Source organism: Vitis vinifera, chromosome 7, assembly GCF_030704535.1.
Source record: "Vitis vinifera cultivar Pinot Noir 40024 chromosome 7, ASM3070453v1".
Taxonomy (NCBI): Eukaryota; Viridiplantae; Streptophyta; class Magnoliopsida; order Vitales; family Vitaceae; genus Vitis; species Vitis vinifera.
This window is the reverse complement of record NC_081811.1, coordinates 28,302,808-28,318,531: the sequence shown is the minus strand read 5'-3', so window position 1 is coordinate 28,318,531 and position 15,724 is coordinate 28,302,808. Positions and strand designations below refer to the sequence as shown.

Below are 15,724 nucleotides of genomic sequence, written 5' to 3'. Positions count from 1 at the left end.
CTAAATATTTTAATTTTCTCTCTTTAATAAAAAAATAAAATAAACACCAACTAAACCTAATAAAAGAAATTACCCCTTAATGATAATTATGGTTATATTACATAAAAAATGAGAAAATTTCCACCACCACCGCGTGAGTAACCACGTGGACTACAAGAGTTATTTTGATAATTATTTTAAAATTCAATCAATTTCTACATTAAAAAAATTATTTTTATTTTTTATTTAATTAAACACTCATAAAAATCCACTTAAATTTGGATGAAGGCATCTACCCTGTAGGCCAGTCCCCACCTGCCCTAGAGGTGTAAAGAGAATTAATAAAATATTTAATAATGAAGACAGCTTTATAGAACTTTCCAAGCTTGGGTACTTTCGTACTTATTTCTTCATTAGGTAGCCGGGTCCCTCTCTTTTTTGTCGTCTTCCTTTTACTTCAATATAATAATGTAAACTTACTACTTTCACGTTTCATTTATTTTTTTCTTTAATTTCAATTTCACACGCCTTAACTTGTGAGCCATTTTATGAATTGAATATTATCTTCTAGAAATAAATTTTATAATTAATCTTACATTTTGAAAAATTTTAAGGAAATATTTGTAAAAATATTATTTATTTAATTATTTATCGGAAATTTTAGGAAGAAAAAATTAGTATATTTTTTCCCTAAATCTTCCTTTTTTTTTTTTTTTCTTATTCTATTTGGTTTTTTTTTTCTTACTTGACTTTAAAAAGTGTATATAATAAACTTAAAAAAATAAGAAATAAAGATATTTATAAAAAGTTTATCCCATTCTACTTAATCACCTATCTTATATTATTTTATTTTCATTTATGAAAAAATAAAAAATTAAGTATCATTTGAATATATTTCTTATTTCTTGTTTTTAAATAAAAAATATTAATAATTGTTATAAACTGAAAACACTAAAAAAAATTAGATTTACTTTATGTTTCTAGAAATTATTTTAAAAGATTTTTAAATTTGATGTGTAGCTCTTTTTTTTATATATAGTTTTAAAAACCATGAAAATACTAATAATTTTTATATAAATGGTAAAAACTCTACAGAAAAATATGTTTATTTTATGTTTGTAGATTTAAAAAAAAAAAAATTTTGAAGTTGTAAAAAATTGTACACATCAATTTTTCTAAATAGTTTTTAAATTTGTTTATTTTTTAATGGAAGTTTTTAAGAGTTTTTATATTTTATCCAAAATTAATTTTAAAATTAAAAAAAAAATGTATTCAAACCTATATGTTGGTAATTCAAAATTATAAATATTCAATTAATAAAAATGATAAAATTTCATTTTTACTTTTAATTAAAAATTCTTTTTACAATTAGCTTTTACATTTTCTTTACTCTTTCTAAAATCTTCAAATTTAAATATTTTCAACAAAGGCTTTTGTAGGCATGTTTAACAAAAAATTAAATTATTAACACATGTAAAATCATACGAGGTTTAAACATAATTATTCAGCTACGTCTAACTCCATAAAGATGAGAATATTTTACACATCTATATCCTAATGAATGTTTTTATTTCATAGACGTTTATCTTGTTTTTGATCTATAATATTTATAAAATTATTTATATTTTTTTATATAAAAAAATATAAACACTTTACGGATATTTATAAATAATTTTTTTTTTTGCTTTTCATGTACCATGATAATGGGAAAATGGTAAGAACAAAACTAATATGAGAATAAATTTTGAAGTTTTATTTTTCACTGAGCCTTACCTTAAAAGGCTCGTAATAAGACAATTTTTTAGAATTAGATTCTCGATAAAATTATTTTTAAATATGAATTAATTAATTTAGATTTAAAAACTGTGTCGAATAAGGTTTTAGCGAAATGGTAAGATAAGTGGGAAACCGGGTAAATTGAAAAACGAAATAATAGATTTAAAAAAAAAATCTTTGAATATATTATTGTGAGAGTTTATATAAGATTATGTAGCAAAAAGTTATTCTCAGCTTTGACATTAATACACCCAACCCTATCTCAGTCTCTTTCTGGCTCAGCTGTTCAGTCTCTTATTAATACACCCAACCCGTCACAGCTCTCAATGCGTTCCTTGAACAGCAAGTATTGCCCCTGGCCGTCCAGATCGCTCAGCAGCTCACTCTCTCTCCTCTTTCTCTCTCCCTCTCCCTCTCACTATCAATTCCCAAAATTCGCTCGCCGTTTTCACCCTCACTAGTCAGAATCTATGGGTCTCATTCAATGTTCTCTGTAACTCTACATATGGACATGCGCCGTTCAAGGTTTTAACCCCTCAATGCTCTCATGCAAAGCCCACCCTCCATCTATCTCTCTCGTTTACAGGCTCCACGGGAATCCAAGCATCGAACCCCCTTGCTCCCCTATTTATACTCCCCCATCTCACATTTTCTCCTCACCGTCCATCATCTTCTCCTTTGGCTACGCTGAGTCAATCTTCTTTCTTTTCTATTTCTATGCTGTAATGGAGTTGGGTTTGGTTTCCAAGGATACCAACTGGTGGGTGTTCACACTCCCTGCTTTTCTTGGATCCGGAAACTTACTTGATGGGTATGTTTTGGGGTCTTTGTTAATTGCTTTTGCCTGTGCTTCGCTTTTTGCCTGGGGTTTTGCTGTTGGTGGGATCGCCTGGAAGAATAGGAGGAATGAAAGAGGGCGTGTTTCTATTCCTGGGGCTCGAGGTCTTCCTATCTTTGGAAGCTTGCTCACTCTCACTCGCGGGTTGGCTCACCGCTCGCTGGCTTCTATGGCTGTCAGTAGAGGTGCTACCCAGCTGATGGCTTTCAGCCTTGGTTCCACTCCGGTTGTGGTAGCTTCTGACCCTCACACCGCCCGTGAAATCCTGGCCTCCCCTCACTTTGCCGATCGTCCGATCAAACAGTCGGCGAAGAGCCTCATGTTTAGCCGCGCCATTGGGTTTGCTCCAAATGGTGCCCACTGGCGGCTCCTTAGAAGAATTGCGTCGTCCCACCTCTTTGCGCCCAAGCGCATCGCAGCCCATGAAGCTGGCCGACAGCTAGACTGCGCCGCCATGCTGTGCAGCATAGCCGATGAGCAGGCCCTGCATGGGGCAGTGTGTTTAAGGAAGCATCTTCAGGCGGCGGCTCTCAACAACATCATGGGTAGCGTGTTTGGTAAGAGGTACGATCCGACGCATGATAGCAACGAACTCAATGAGCTGAGAGCCATGGTCAAAGAAGGGTTCGAGCTTCTTGGTGCTTTCAACTGGTCGGATTATCTTCCATGGCTGAGCTACTTCTACGACCCGTTTCGTATCAATGAACGTTGCTCCAAACTCGTTCCCCGAGTCAGAAAACTCGTCCGAGGCATCATCCAGGAACACCGACTCGGTGAGTCCAGCAGGCTGTCTGATAATTCTGATTTCGTCGACGTTCTCCTCTCTTTGGACGGTGAAGAGAAGCTTCATGAAGACGACATGGTTGCTGTGTTATGGGTACGTCCCAGGTGTTTTATCTTTCTATCGTTTCTTCGTCATTACAATTGAGACTGAGTTGACTCACTGAGCTTACGGTTTCAGGAAATGATATTCCGAGGCACTGATACGACCGCACTGTTAACCGAGTGGGTCATGGCCGAACTGGTGTTGCACCCTGAGGTACAAACCAAGCTTCAGACCGAACTGGACATGATGGTGATGAACAAGAGCGTGACAGACGCTGACGTGGCCAAACTGCCCTACTTGCAGGCTGTAGTGAAGGAGGCTCTTAGGGTCCATCCACCGGGCCCACTCCTTTCCTGGGCCAGGCTGTCCACATCAGATGTCCAGCTCAGCAACGGCATGCTCGTCCCCACTAACACAACCGCCATGGTCAACATGTGGGCCATCACCCACGACCCCAAAATCTGGCCCAACCCGTCGGAGTTCAACCCGGAGAGGTTCCTCGAGAGCGCGGGCGGGGCTGACGTGGACGTGAGAGGTAGCGACCTGAGGCTGGCTCCTTTCGGAGCTGGTCGGAGGGTGTGCCCAGGGAAGAACCTGGGTCTTGTCACCGTGAGCCTGTGGGTGGCCAAGCTGGTGCACCATTTTAGGTGGATCCAAGACGTGGCTCACCCAGTGGACCTGACCGAGGTGTTGAAACTCTCATGTGAGATGAAGAGTCCTCTGCATGCTGTTGCTGTTAGAAGAAATGGTAGTGCTTTAGAATAGGGTTTAGGGTATGAATATTCGGACTAGGGTTTTGGTGTGGAAGCTGTATATCTAATCTACAGTGGTGTGTTTTTTTTTAATGGTTTTTAATTAAGGGTTTGGAATTGGAGGCTCCAGTTTTGAGTGTGCTGTGAGGAGGCTCCTTCTATTGGTTAGACACAGTAATCAAATACGTAAGCTGCTGTTTTCATTTGTAGTCGACTTCTTCTGCATGCATGGCTCTCTCTCTCTCCATTAGAAAAGTTTTCAAAGTAATTGATTAAAAAAAGCATAAAACAATCATATATATTCACAAAAACTAACTTTTAATTTTCATTAACATGAACTATTAATAAATTAAAATATTCACAAAAACAATCATATATATTCATATTCTTTCCATTCATATTTAATATTTAAATATTAATAAATTAAAATACTTTTTCTTTTAAATGTAAAACTATTTTATTCCTTTACATAAATATTTCTTTTTTAAAAAAAAAATCTATTTTGCAAATTAGAAAAAACTTGATAATAAAGTTTGAAATCTCTATCATGTCAAGCTTACAGCATTAATTTCAACTTCCAACCAAAAAAAAAAAAAAAAAGCGAAGGTAGCCTCTCATGCAGCCAAACAAGCCCTAGCCCTAAGTGAAACCACTTGAATCTTAGTCTGGACGACTAATGACCAAGTTCCAAGCGAACGAAATCCTTAGCAGCCAATCAGTCTCTTCAGTTTGGTTAGGCAAAGAGAAACATGCGGTACAAGCAAATCCTTGGCAGCATGCAGATCCACCAGTATTTCTACAAACAAAAAAATCACGACTTTGATACTAGTGTACCTCCCCCTACAACACTACAACCCTACCACATAGCTCTGTACGGCCTAAGATCGCCTCCGCTACAAACCTATCTCACGCTACTATCACTGGTCTGTATTGACTCTCTCTCTCTTGTCAGACATCCGTGAGTAGTACATGCGTGCTTGGGAGGTGAGAAAAAGGAGAAAAAACATATATCACTTTCGTGGGCCACAAATGCAACTAAAGCCCCCAGCCACATTATCAGTGGAGAAAGAAGTTGAAGTGTTTTGGCACACACTTCATCTCACCATTAATTGATACGTGGGTCTTAGTTCCAAAAATCTTATCCAATCACAAATATTATATGGTTTTTTTAAATCTTACCAATATTAATCTCAAAATAGGATTTTATTTATTTATCTTTACCTTACCAATACTCTCATTATTTTGGATGTGTGTAATCATTGATTTAAATTTATCCAATAAATTTAAGAGCGTGTTTTAAAAATAGTTTTTATTTTTTTTAAAACCAGAAAATTATTCTTAAAAATTTATAATATTATTTGATCATTATTTTATGAAAATAATTGTTAAAAATAAAGTGAAATATAAAATAATTTTCAAATAACAAATAAAAATCGTTTAGATAAAATGAAAACATGAATCATTGATCATATTTTTCTAAACTTGGTTTTAAAATTTATTTTAAAATAATAAAATAAAAAATAAATTTTTAAAAATATGATTAAACAGGCTTTAAATTTCACTCACCTCAACTAGTTTAAAACTAAATATATTTAATTATCATAAAATTATAATTTTATTTAATATCTTACTTATTTTTATAATTATTAAGAATTTTTTTCTCAAAGTTTAAAAAAAAAATATTTTTTCTTTTATTGATATTTACTTGTGTCTTGTTCTTATTTTTTATATATTAATCAGTGATTCAGGTATGATAAAAGCCCACGTTATGATAATTGTATATTATCAAAAAAAAAAAAAAGTTTATATTTTAAAAATAATTTTATTATTTTATACATGAATTTTAGTTTTTTTAATTTAAATTTATTTTTTTCTATTTAAATACAACTTTTTCAACGGCACTGTAGAATTTTCCTTAAATTTAATGATATATTTTAATTAACCATACTATTCTGACATTTGTATCCCTCTCGTACATACAATACAAGCTGAAGAGCTGACGAAAAGTTTAGTGGGGGATGAGTTGGCGACTGAACATGATGTGGAGCTAGTAGATAGCTAGGTACGCCCATTATCAAAAGTTATGCTAAGAAACGCCACACAACACAAGTATCCATCAATCGGCCAAAAGCCTTTATTACGAGAGAGTTGGCAACACAAATATCTATCGATCAGGCCTCAGGCTCTTTGGCTGTTCGGTGTTTTATGATGAGAGAGCCTGGCCTTTGGAGATGTGGTGAAGTGGACGTAACTGGAGACAGGGTTAAGGTGGTTGCAGTAAATAATTGCCATTTTCACGTGGTTTTGTAGCTTTTCGATTTCTGAGCTCATTTCATCTCTCACCAACTGACGGTTGAAAATGATGCTCCCTCTGAGTGAACTCTGCGGGTGACACGTCATACATTGTTTATCCCAATGAACTCATTGTGCATCTGACTTTTTTTCTATTTTTTATTTTTTTATTTTACTATTTTTATTCCTACAAAATATATTTAAAAAGAAAAAAGGCATTAAAGAACATTTTTTATAAAATATAAAAAAAAAAAAAAAATTTTGAAATTTTTTCTTCATTTTAAATAAATATAAAAAAATTAAAATAAAATATATTATACTATAATTTAATTTAAATTTCTTTCCTTTAAATTTTTCCACCATCATCTATTTTTAATATATGATTTTCACTCATAATATTAAAAAGAAGAAAAATTGTAAGCTACCAAAGCAAGATTTTTTTAAATGCCATTTTAAGAAAATATTGTTAAAATATATATTTTTATTTTTATTTTTATATAAACTTGTATTTTTAAAAGAGCTCGTCGTTTGAAAAATATTTTTTAAAAAATATACTACTCTTATAGAAAACCGGCATGCCTGTAGAACAAAAAAATTAATATGAATGACGATATTTAGACGAAATATAAATAAATTAAATTAAGATATAAATAGATAAACAAAATATTTAAATAACATCATTCAGTGATGTGTTTAGGTAGATTTTGATTTCATATTGAAAATATTATTGGATCATGGGATTATTATTTTTTTAATAATAATACATGTTACTCCCGGTTATAATTGTTACCAATTGTAATTTTTTTTTAACATATGTTTAAATAAATTTAAATAAAAACATTTGATATGAAAATTTTAAGGATTATAAACGTGCGAATTTTCGGGTGAAATAAGGAATATATAAAAAATTTTCCATAAAAGGAAAGTTGAGAAAATAGGAGTTGATGCGATAAATTTGATCTGAAATTATTTAGAATTATTACTCATGTGGGAATTGGGATTTACGAGGGACTGATGATTTGAATCACGCTCCCTCTCATTGGAACTGCGCAATCCGATCACGTGGCAAGGCAGCAAACTTTGACTTGATGTGGCACTGACATTGCATGAGCCGGCATGGTCCGCACGTGCTTAAATCCGACGTGTCACAATTCATGCATCTCAAACACCGCCCCTCAAACCCAAACTCAAATCGATATTTCTTTTTAAACGATGGGATGTTTATAATATTAATCAGAGATAAAATTTTACGTAAAAAATTAATTGATTTTAAATTTTTATTTTTATTACATCATGCTCTTCCTCTATAATAATAATAATACCAAAAAAATTAATATTTTGCATTTTTTATTTGAAAATATAAAAGATAAAAATTCAACTTTCCCATGCTGGGCTGCCCTTTATATTATATGCCTTTTGTGTGCACGTGAAAGGAATTCTTATTCTTTGCTTAAAAAAGGCCACCATATAATTGTACTTTCCGGATTGTCATGGAGTGGAAGGCACCATGAATAATTTCTATTTGTTTAAAAAATAAATTATATGACCAAAAAAAAAATCATTCTAAACATTGATTTAAAGTGGCCACTGGCCCATATATATAATAGCTCCGCATCGAGGACAAAGGCGTGGGACCCACATCTAGGGCCCGAAGGATTGATTATGCAAATCTGTTATGCGCCCATCGGAGAGGGTAATCTAACAATATTTTAAATCACTAGCATCCACTTTCGTTACGAGATTTCATAAAATCGTGATGTTGGGCATCACTCACTACAAAACTAATGAAACCGTCACCACAAACACAACCACATAGATTCATCATTCATGCATGGCCACCGACTAGTGTAGGGTTCGGAAGCTTTATGTAGAAGGCGCGTTTAAGGATAGATTCATGGAAGGTCCTGGCTTTGTCCCCTTGCCACATATATATACTTTAAATGAAAAATGTAGGAGCATTGTATGAGACAATAGAAGTCAGCTCCATTGTTTGTTTGCAAGACAAAATACAAGGTATTCCAACCATATGTATCTATCTATCTCTCAGTCTCTCTTTATATAGATATATATATGTCTTGCCTGATATTGCATATCTGCAATGCATGCATTTATACATCAAAGACTGCATGCATGCATTTCCTTCATTCATTTTGAGATCTGTGCTGTCTCTCTTCAACTTTTGTGCCACTACCGCTCCCTTTGACTCTTGCCTGCCTCTTCAAAATGAATTTGCTTGCTTCATCAAATAGATTTATTGATGATTGCTCCTTTTCACCGACACATCCAATGATATTTACTTTATATAATTATTGGAATAAATAATGGAAATAATAAACAAATTTCATTCATATTTTATTATTATATTTAGATTTTTTTTTAATTATAAATGAGAATAAAATTTTTTATGAATATGAAAATCAAATTCTAGGGCTTGTTTGGAAACAATTTTTAAAAACAAAATTTTATTTTATTTTATTTAAAAAAACATGTATGTTTGTTATCAAAAATAGAAAAGGGCTCCAAATGATTTATTGATCGATTCATTTGAGCTTTGCATATATCACTGGCCTGCATTCAAATTTGGATATTCTGTTGAAAAAAATTAAACTATAAACAGGATCTCATGAAAGACATTAAAGCATATAATAAAAAATTGTAAATTAAGAAAAACTGATTGATCCCATGGAATGTCATTTCTGTGCTCTTCTGGTGTTCAAGGATGCACTCAATTCCTGAAGGAGAAAAACCCTGGGTTCAATTGACTCTTCCCTTTCTACACCCAAAATACTGTGTGTGCTCTGAAGAGTTCGTTCGTGTAGTACGTTTTCTTCTCAGCCCTAAAGAGAAAACAAAACAGAATAGGATAACCACTCTGCCTTTTTCTCTTATATATATATATATATATCACACATATACAATTTGGATCACTTGACTTAATGGGCTAGTCAAGTGAATTAGGGTGAGCCCATAGAAATCAAACAATAATGTGTTCAACCTCATTATGGACCACAATGTAAAAATTAAATTAACACTGATTTATGACATTTTCAAATTGATTATGTAAGTCCACACATAAAATTCCAACAATTCTCCCACTTGGACTACATAATCAAACATTACAACATACACATAATCATAAATCAATGTCCCATAATCAAAAGCAATCATATATGCTTCATTGCTTGATTTATAGGGAAATATACAATAATAGCAGTCCTTCCAACAATAACATAATATTACAATACCAAAAGTGGCTCCCACTAAATACAACCTAGGCTTCCAACAACCCCATTTGAGATACGTGTTCCTGAAACACAACTATGGGTAAGTCTTTTGTTAGTGGATCCACCAACATACCTTTTGTGGACATATGCTCAATATCAATAAGAGACTCTGTCACTTTCTCCTTAACAAAATAGAACTTTACATCAATATGTTTGGAGCGAGAAATACTCCTAGTGTTCTTAGAGAAAGCAACAGTTGCAAAATTATCACAAAATAATTTCAACGGTCTAAAAATGGAGTCAACAACTCCCAAAGCTAAAATAAAATTCTGCATCCACATAGCATGACAACAAGCCTCATAACATGCAACATACTCTGTTTCCATAGTTGAGGATATTGTAAGTGTCTGCTTGACACTTTTCCAAGATACAACTCCTTCTGCCATCATAAAAATATAGCTCGTAGTGAATTTCTTATCATCTATGCAGCCAGCAAAATCAGCATCACAAAACCTAACTACATCAAGTATGTTGGTGCGCCGATATGTCAACATTAAGTCCTTAGTTCATTGCAAATACCTAAGAACCTTCTTAGCAGCTTTCCAATGTTGACTCCCAGGATTGCTCAAGTACCTTCCCAACATGCCCACAACAAAAGCAATATCAGGGCGTGTACATACTTGAGCATACATAAGGCTGCCAACCATAGATGAGTAAGGAACGGTTCTCATTTCCTCTCTCTCATCATCATTTTGAGGACACTAAACCTTTGAAAACTTATCACCCTTCACAATTGACGCTCTAGTAGAACTATAGTTGTGCATATTGAACATCTTCAATATCTTCTCAATATAGGTTTTTTGAGACAATTTAAGCACCCCATTAGCCCTATCACAAAGAATCTTTATGCCCAAAACATAAGAGGTCTCACCAAGATCTTTCATGTCAAAATGGGTTGACAACATGTGCTTTGTCTCAATCAACAAGTCAAAATCATTTGATTCGAGTAGTATATCATCAACATATAAAACAAGAAATATATAACTACTCCCACTGACCTTCAAATATATGCATCTGTCAATTGTATTCTCTTTAAAACCATTTGGGGTGATAATCCTATCAAACTTCAGATACCACTACCTCGAAACCTGTTTAAGACCATAAATTGACTTATTGAGCTTGCAAACTAAGTCTTCCTTTCCAACTTTTGTGAAACCAGTAGGATGTTCCATATACGCGTCCTCATTCAGACCACCATTCAAGAAAGCTATCTTGACATCCATCTAATGTAGCTCCAAATCAAAATGAGCTACTATGGTTATAATAAATCTAAAAGAGTCCTTAGTAGACACAGGTGAAAAGGTTTCTTTAAAAACAATCCATTCTCTTTTACTATAACCTTTAACCACAAGTCTAGCTTTATATCTCTCTATTCGCCCGCTAGAATCACATTTGGTCTTAAAGACCCACTTGCACCCAACTGGTTTACAACCATGTGGCAATTCGACCAAATCCCAGACACCATTCATATACATAGAATTCATTTCATCATCCATGAATTCTTTCCAAGAAGTTAATTGAGGACAATGAATTGCTTATTGATAAGTAACTGGATCAGAAGCATCATAACCATCATACTCATGCTCCTACAAATAAATCATGTAGTCATCTGAAATAGTCGGCCTACGAATCCTCTGTGATTTTCTCAAAGGAATCCCATCAACAACAATATCATCAACAGAAATGCTAGGTTCCACTTGATCACTATGCTTTCCTTGATTAGTGGTTTGCTGTTGGACAATAGGAACATCCACATTTGGGACATGAGATGTAGGAAAATGAATCACAACATGCTCTTCTCCAAAAGGTATCTCACGAGGCACGAAATTTGGATAAACATTAACTTCATCCTCAAAGTATACAACCATGTCTGACTTAATGATCCTGGTGGTATGAGATGGACAATAAAATCTGGAACCCCTTTATCCAATGTAATAACCAACAAAGAAACCACTGATCGTTTTAGGATCAAGTTTCTTTAACTATGGGTTATATGGCCTAACCTCAACCTTACATTCCTAAACATGGAAATAATGAAAACTCGATTTCTTCCCTGACCATAGCTCATAAGGTGTCTTAGGCACAGGCTTACTGGGCACTTGATTCAAAATATATGCCGCAGTCCTTAAGGCTTCACCCCACAAAAATTATGGCAATTATGAATTAGACAACATGCATCTTACCATATCCAACAATGTACAATTCCTCCTTTTTGTAACCTCATTCTATTGAGGAGTGCCTGACATTGTATATCTAGCATCAATGTCGCATTCCAACAGAAACTTAGCGAATGGTCCAGGATTTTGTCCAATCTCATCATATATCCCTAATTCTCACTACCTCTATCAGACTTCATAGCTTTAATGGGCTTTCCCAACTGCAACTCCACCTTAGCCTTAAAGGCTTTAAACACATTTAGGGAGTCAGATTTCTCATGGATTAGTTCAACATAACCATATCTAGAGAAATCATCAATAAAAGTGATGAAATATTTATAAACCCCTAAAGCAGTTGGTGTCAAAGGACCACATATATCTGTGTGGATCAAGTCTAAAGTGCCTCCACACATATTAATCTTCTATTTTCTGGTCTTAGCTGTCATCTTCCTTTTTAAGCAAAAAACACAAGTCTCAAAGTTTGAGAAATCAAGATTAGAAAGCACACTATCTCTAATCAATCTCTCTAATCTTTGCCTAGAAATATGACCTAAGCGTTTGTGCCACAACATAGAAGAACTCAAATTCATTCTAATATGCTTGCAACCAACAACAGAATTAACAAAAGATGAATCACACAAAGGACCATGATGCAAACTGAGACTATAAAGATTGCCAAACAAAACATCATTGCCAATTAAAACTGAGTTACTAAAAATATCCACTTTTCCACCTCCAAAGCTGAAAGAATAACCTTGTCTATCCAAAATAAATACAGAAATCAAATTCCTACTAAGTGAGGGTATGTAAGCAACATCGTGTAACAATAAAAAGCTTTCAGTGGCCAATCTTAGCTTTATCATGCCAAAAAAATCTACTTTCACTTTGCTTCCATCACCCATATACACAAATTCTTCATACTTTGATGGCCTTATTTCCTTTGTCATCTCTTGCAAAGAATTAGTAACATGAATAGTGGCACCAGTGTCTAACCACCAAGAATTGGCATGAACGTCAACAATATTAGTCTCAATCATGTTTGCATTCAAGTAAGTTGTCATTTCTACCTTATCAATCTTGGTATAATTGGTCTTAACATATTCCAAAAAATCTTTGGCCTTTTCTGTCTTTGGCACACATTCTTTGATAGATTTATCCATGGTGTATTTCATCACCATCAAACAACTCCTATTGGAGTGCTCCCATTTCTCATAGAAGGATCTTTCATCTGTAGAGCTCATATCAGTGGGCTTACTTGGCTCATCAACTCTCAAAGCCAAGTCCAGATTGTGCAGAGTCATATGCACGTTGAAAGACTCAAACCATTCCTCAAAATTGTTTCCAGTAAGAGGCTTGATGGCAGACAATTGCAGAGTAATACCAGGATTGTTGGTAGTTGGAAAATAGCAAAATTAAACAATATGCATGTTACTACAAAATCATGCTATTTGCTAATTTCCAGAATTACTCAATTTACCAATAGCTTTGAATTTTGAAAATTCCACAACGGTAAGGACAACTAATTAAATATCACAACCAAGATGTACTAATTTTATTACCGAAAGAGTAAAGAAAATTAGTACGATTCATAATATATAATTAATTTTCTTCATCAATCTAAGCATCCTACCAAGTATTATAATCAGCGATAGGACAATTACAATACCCATATACACCTTAGTAATCACAATAATAAAACAACCGAAAGTGGGAGATTAAATATCTCAACAAAGACAATTTGACACATATAGGATCACGATAGGCAACCACATATATATTCACTATTGTCATGATAAATTCAAAATATCTCAATTTTCACAACTTGACACACTTGGCATTGCGATAGGCAATCACGCAAGTGTTTGTCAATGTCATAATAAATTGAGGTATTCAACAAAATAGCTTAGGACAACATTGTTGATACAACACAAAAAAATATATCCAAAAGAACAATAATAATAATAATAATTTCAACATATGCATTATCATTCCAAAAAATGCCAAGACAAAAAAAATGTTTTTTTTAATTATGTCATGATGACATCATCGTCTTCTCCACTGAACAGATCTTGATGAGAAAAAAAAAATTCTGACAAAAAATTATGCAATTTCTGATGCAAACAAACGGTTTTCCATCCTCAAACATTAATCCATCATTCTTGACCAAAAAATTGCACAAAAACGCATAAACGAAGAACCATAAGAAACCCTAATTTTTGAAATTCCATCAATTAAGTTCCAAAAACCCAAAAAAAATGATGGGTTTTCCTCCAAAAGGTGTTTTCTACAAGTCTCTAACATCAATTTGGCTTCAAAACGGAGAATTAACACCAAACAAAAAAGCCCCAAAATTGGCTTCCAAAAAAAAAAACGAAAACCCTAAATAATCCAAAAAAAAATGCAGCTTAAATGTCATCCATGGTGGCTTTGATACCAGTTGTTAAAAAAATTAAACCACAAACAGGATCTCATGAAAGACATTAAAACATTCAATAAAAAAATTGTGAATTAAGAAAAGTGACATTGATTGATCCCATGGAAAGCCATTCATGTACTCTTCTGGTGTTTAAGGATACGCTTAATTCGCGAAGGAGAAAAACTTCGAGTTCAATTGACTATTCCCTTTCTACACCCAAAATACCGTGTGTGCTCTCAACAGTTCGTTCGTGCAGTACGTTCTCTTCTGAGCCCTTAAGAGAAATAGAATAGAATAGGATAATCACTCTACATTTTTCCCTTATATATATATATATATATATATATATATATATATATATATATATATATATATATATATATATATCATATATCACACATACACAGTTTGAATCACTTGACTTAATGGGCCAGTAAAGTGAATTAGGGTGAGCCCATATAAATCAAGTAATAATGTGTTCAGCCCTATTATGGACAATAATGCAAAAATTAAATTAACACTGATTTATGACATTATCAAATTGATTATGTAAATCCACACATAAAATTCCAACATATTCTACAATCCAAAAGGATTGAACTTTTTCCAAATTAAGAGGGTGTTGGGTAAATCATTTCAACGATTTAAAGTGATTTCATAACTTAATTTATATTAATTTTTTTTTAAATATTTGATTTGATATTTTAAATCATTTTTATGTTGGAATATGATTTCATTAATTTTTATATAGCACAAAGAGAAATGTAAATAATTTTCTATTTATGATAAGTTATGATAAGATTTCAAAACAATAAATATATTACTGTACATATTTTATTTATTGATATGGACTTCAGCCGATATATCAGTAGATATACGCTCAATATCAATATATCGCATTCACATTATTTATTTAATCTAATTTAATATATGCATGCACTATTATTTATTTTACCAACCACATAAATTTCTTTCAAATTTTTTGTGTTTGTTAATCAATGTTTTGTGTTTTGATAGAAAATTTCATGCACACCAATAAAACTAGACCATATTTCAATTAATGTTGATATTTTGATCATTCTTCGTATGCTTTTGATAAAATTCCATTTTTCCTAAAACGTTTAAAATATATTATTTATTTTCAAATATTTTCACATAAGTTGAGATGGCCGAGTTGGTCTAAGGCGCCAGATTAAGGTTCTGGTCCGAAAGGGCGTGGGTTCAAATCCCACTCTCAACATACATTTTCCCTTTTTGCCCAACATACAATTATAGTATTTTTACCTTTTTGCCCAAGGTTTAGTCCTGCCGCTGAAGCGGTTTCCATGCTGTATTACAAAGTGAACATATTTGGATGGTCTAGAAGAGACCACGTGTTACTTTACCTTCATACGACGGGTGAGGC

General features: G+C 33.3%; 1 protein-coding gene and 1 non-coding gene across 2 annotated transcripts; both read left to right on the top strand.

Moving 5' to 3' along the window:
* Positions 1 to 2,062: 2,062 nt before the first annotated feature.
* Positions 2,063 to 4,380, top strand: LOC100257640 (cytochrome P450 78A7). The gene is made up of 2 exons (XM_002279971.4): positions 2,063 to 3,470; positions 3,555 to 4,380. The coding sequence occupies exons 1-2, from the start codon at positions 2,295 to 2,297 to the stop codon at positions 4,182 to 4,184; spliced, it is 1,806 nt and encodes a 601-aa protein (XP_002280007.2). The 5' UTR covers positions 2,063 to 2,294; the 3' UTR covers positions 4,185 to 4,380.
* Positions 4,381 to 15,478: 11,098 nt separating this feature from the next.
* Positions 15,479 to 15,559, top strand: TRNAL-AAG (transfer RNA leucine (anticodon AAG)). Its single transcript has one exon. It is a non-coding gene; the product is annotated as a tRNA-Leu (tRNA).
* Positions 15,560 to 15,724: the final 165 nt, after the last annotated feature.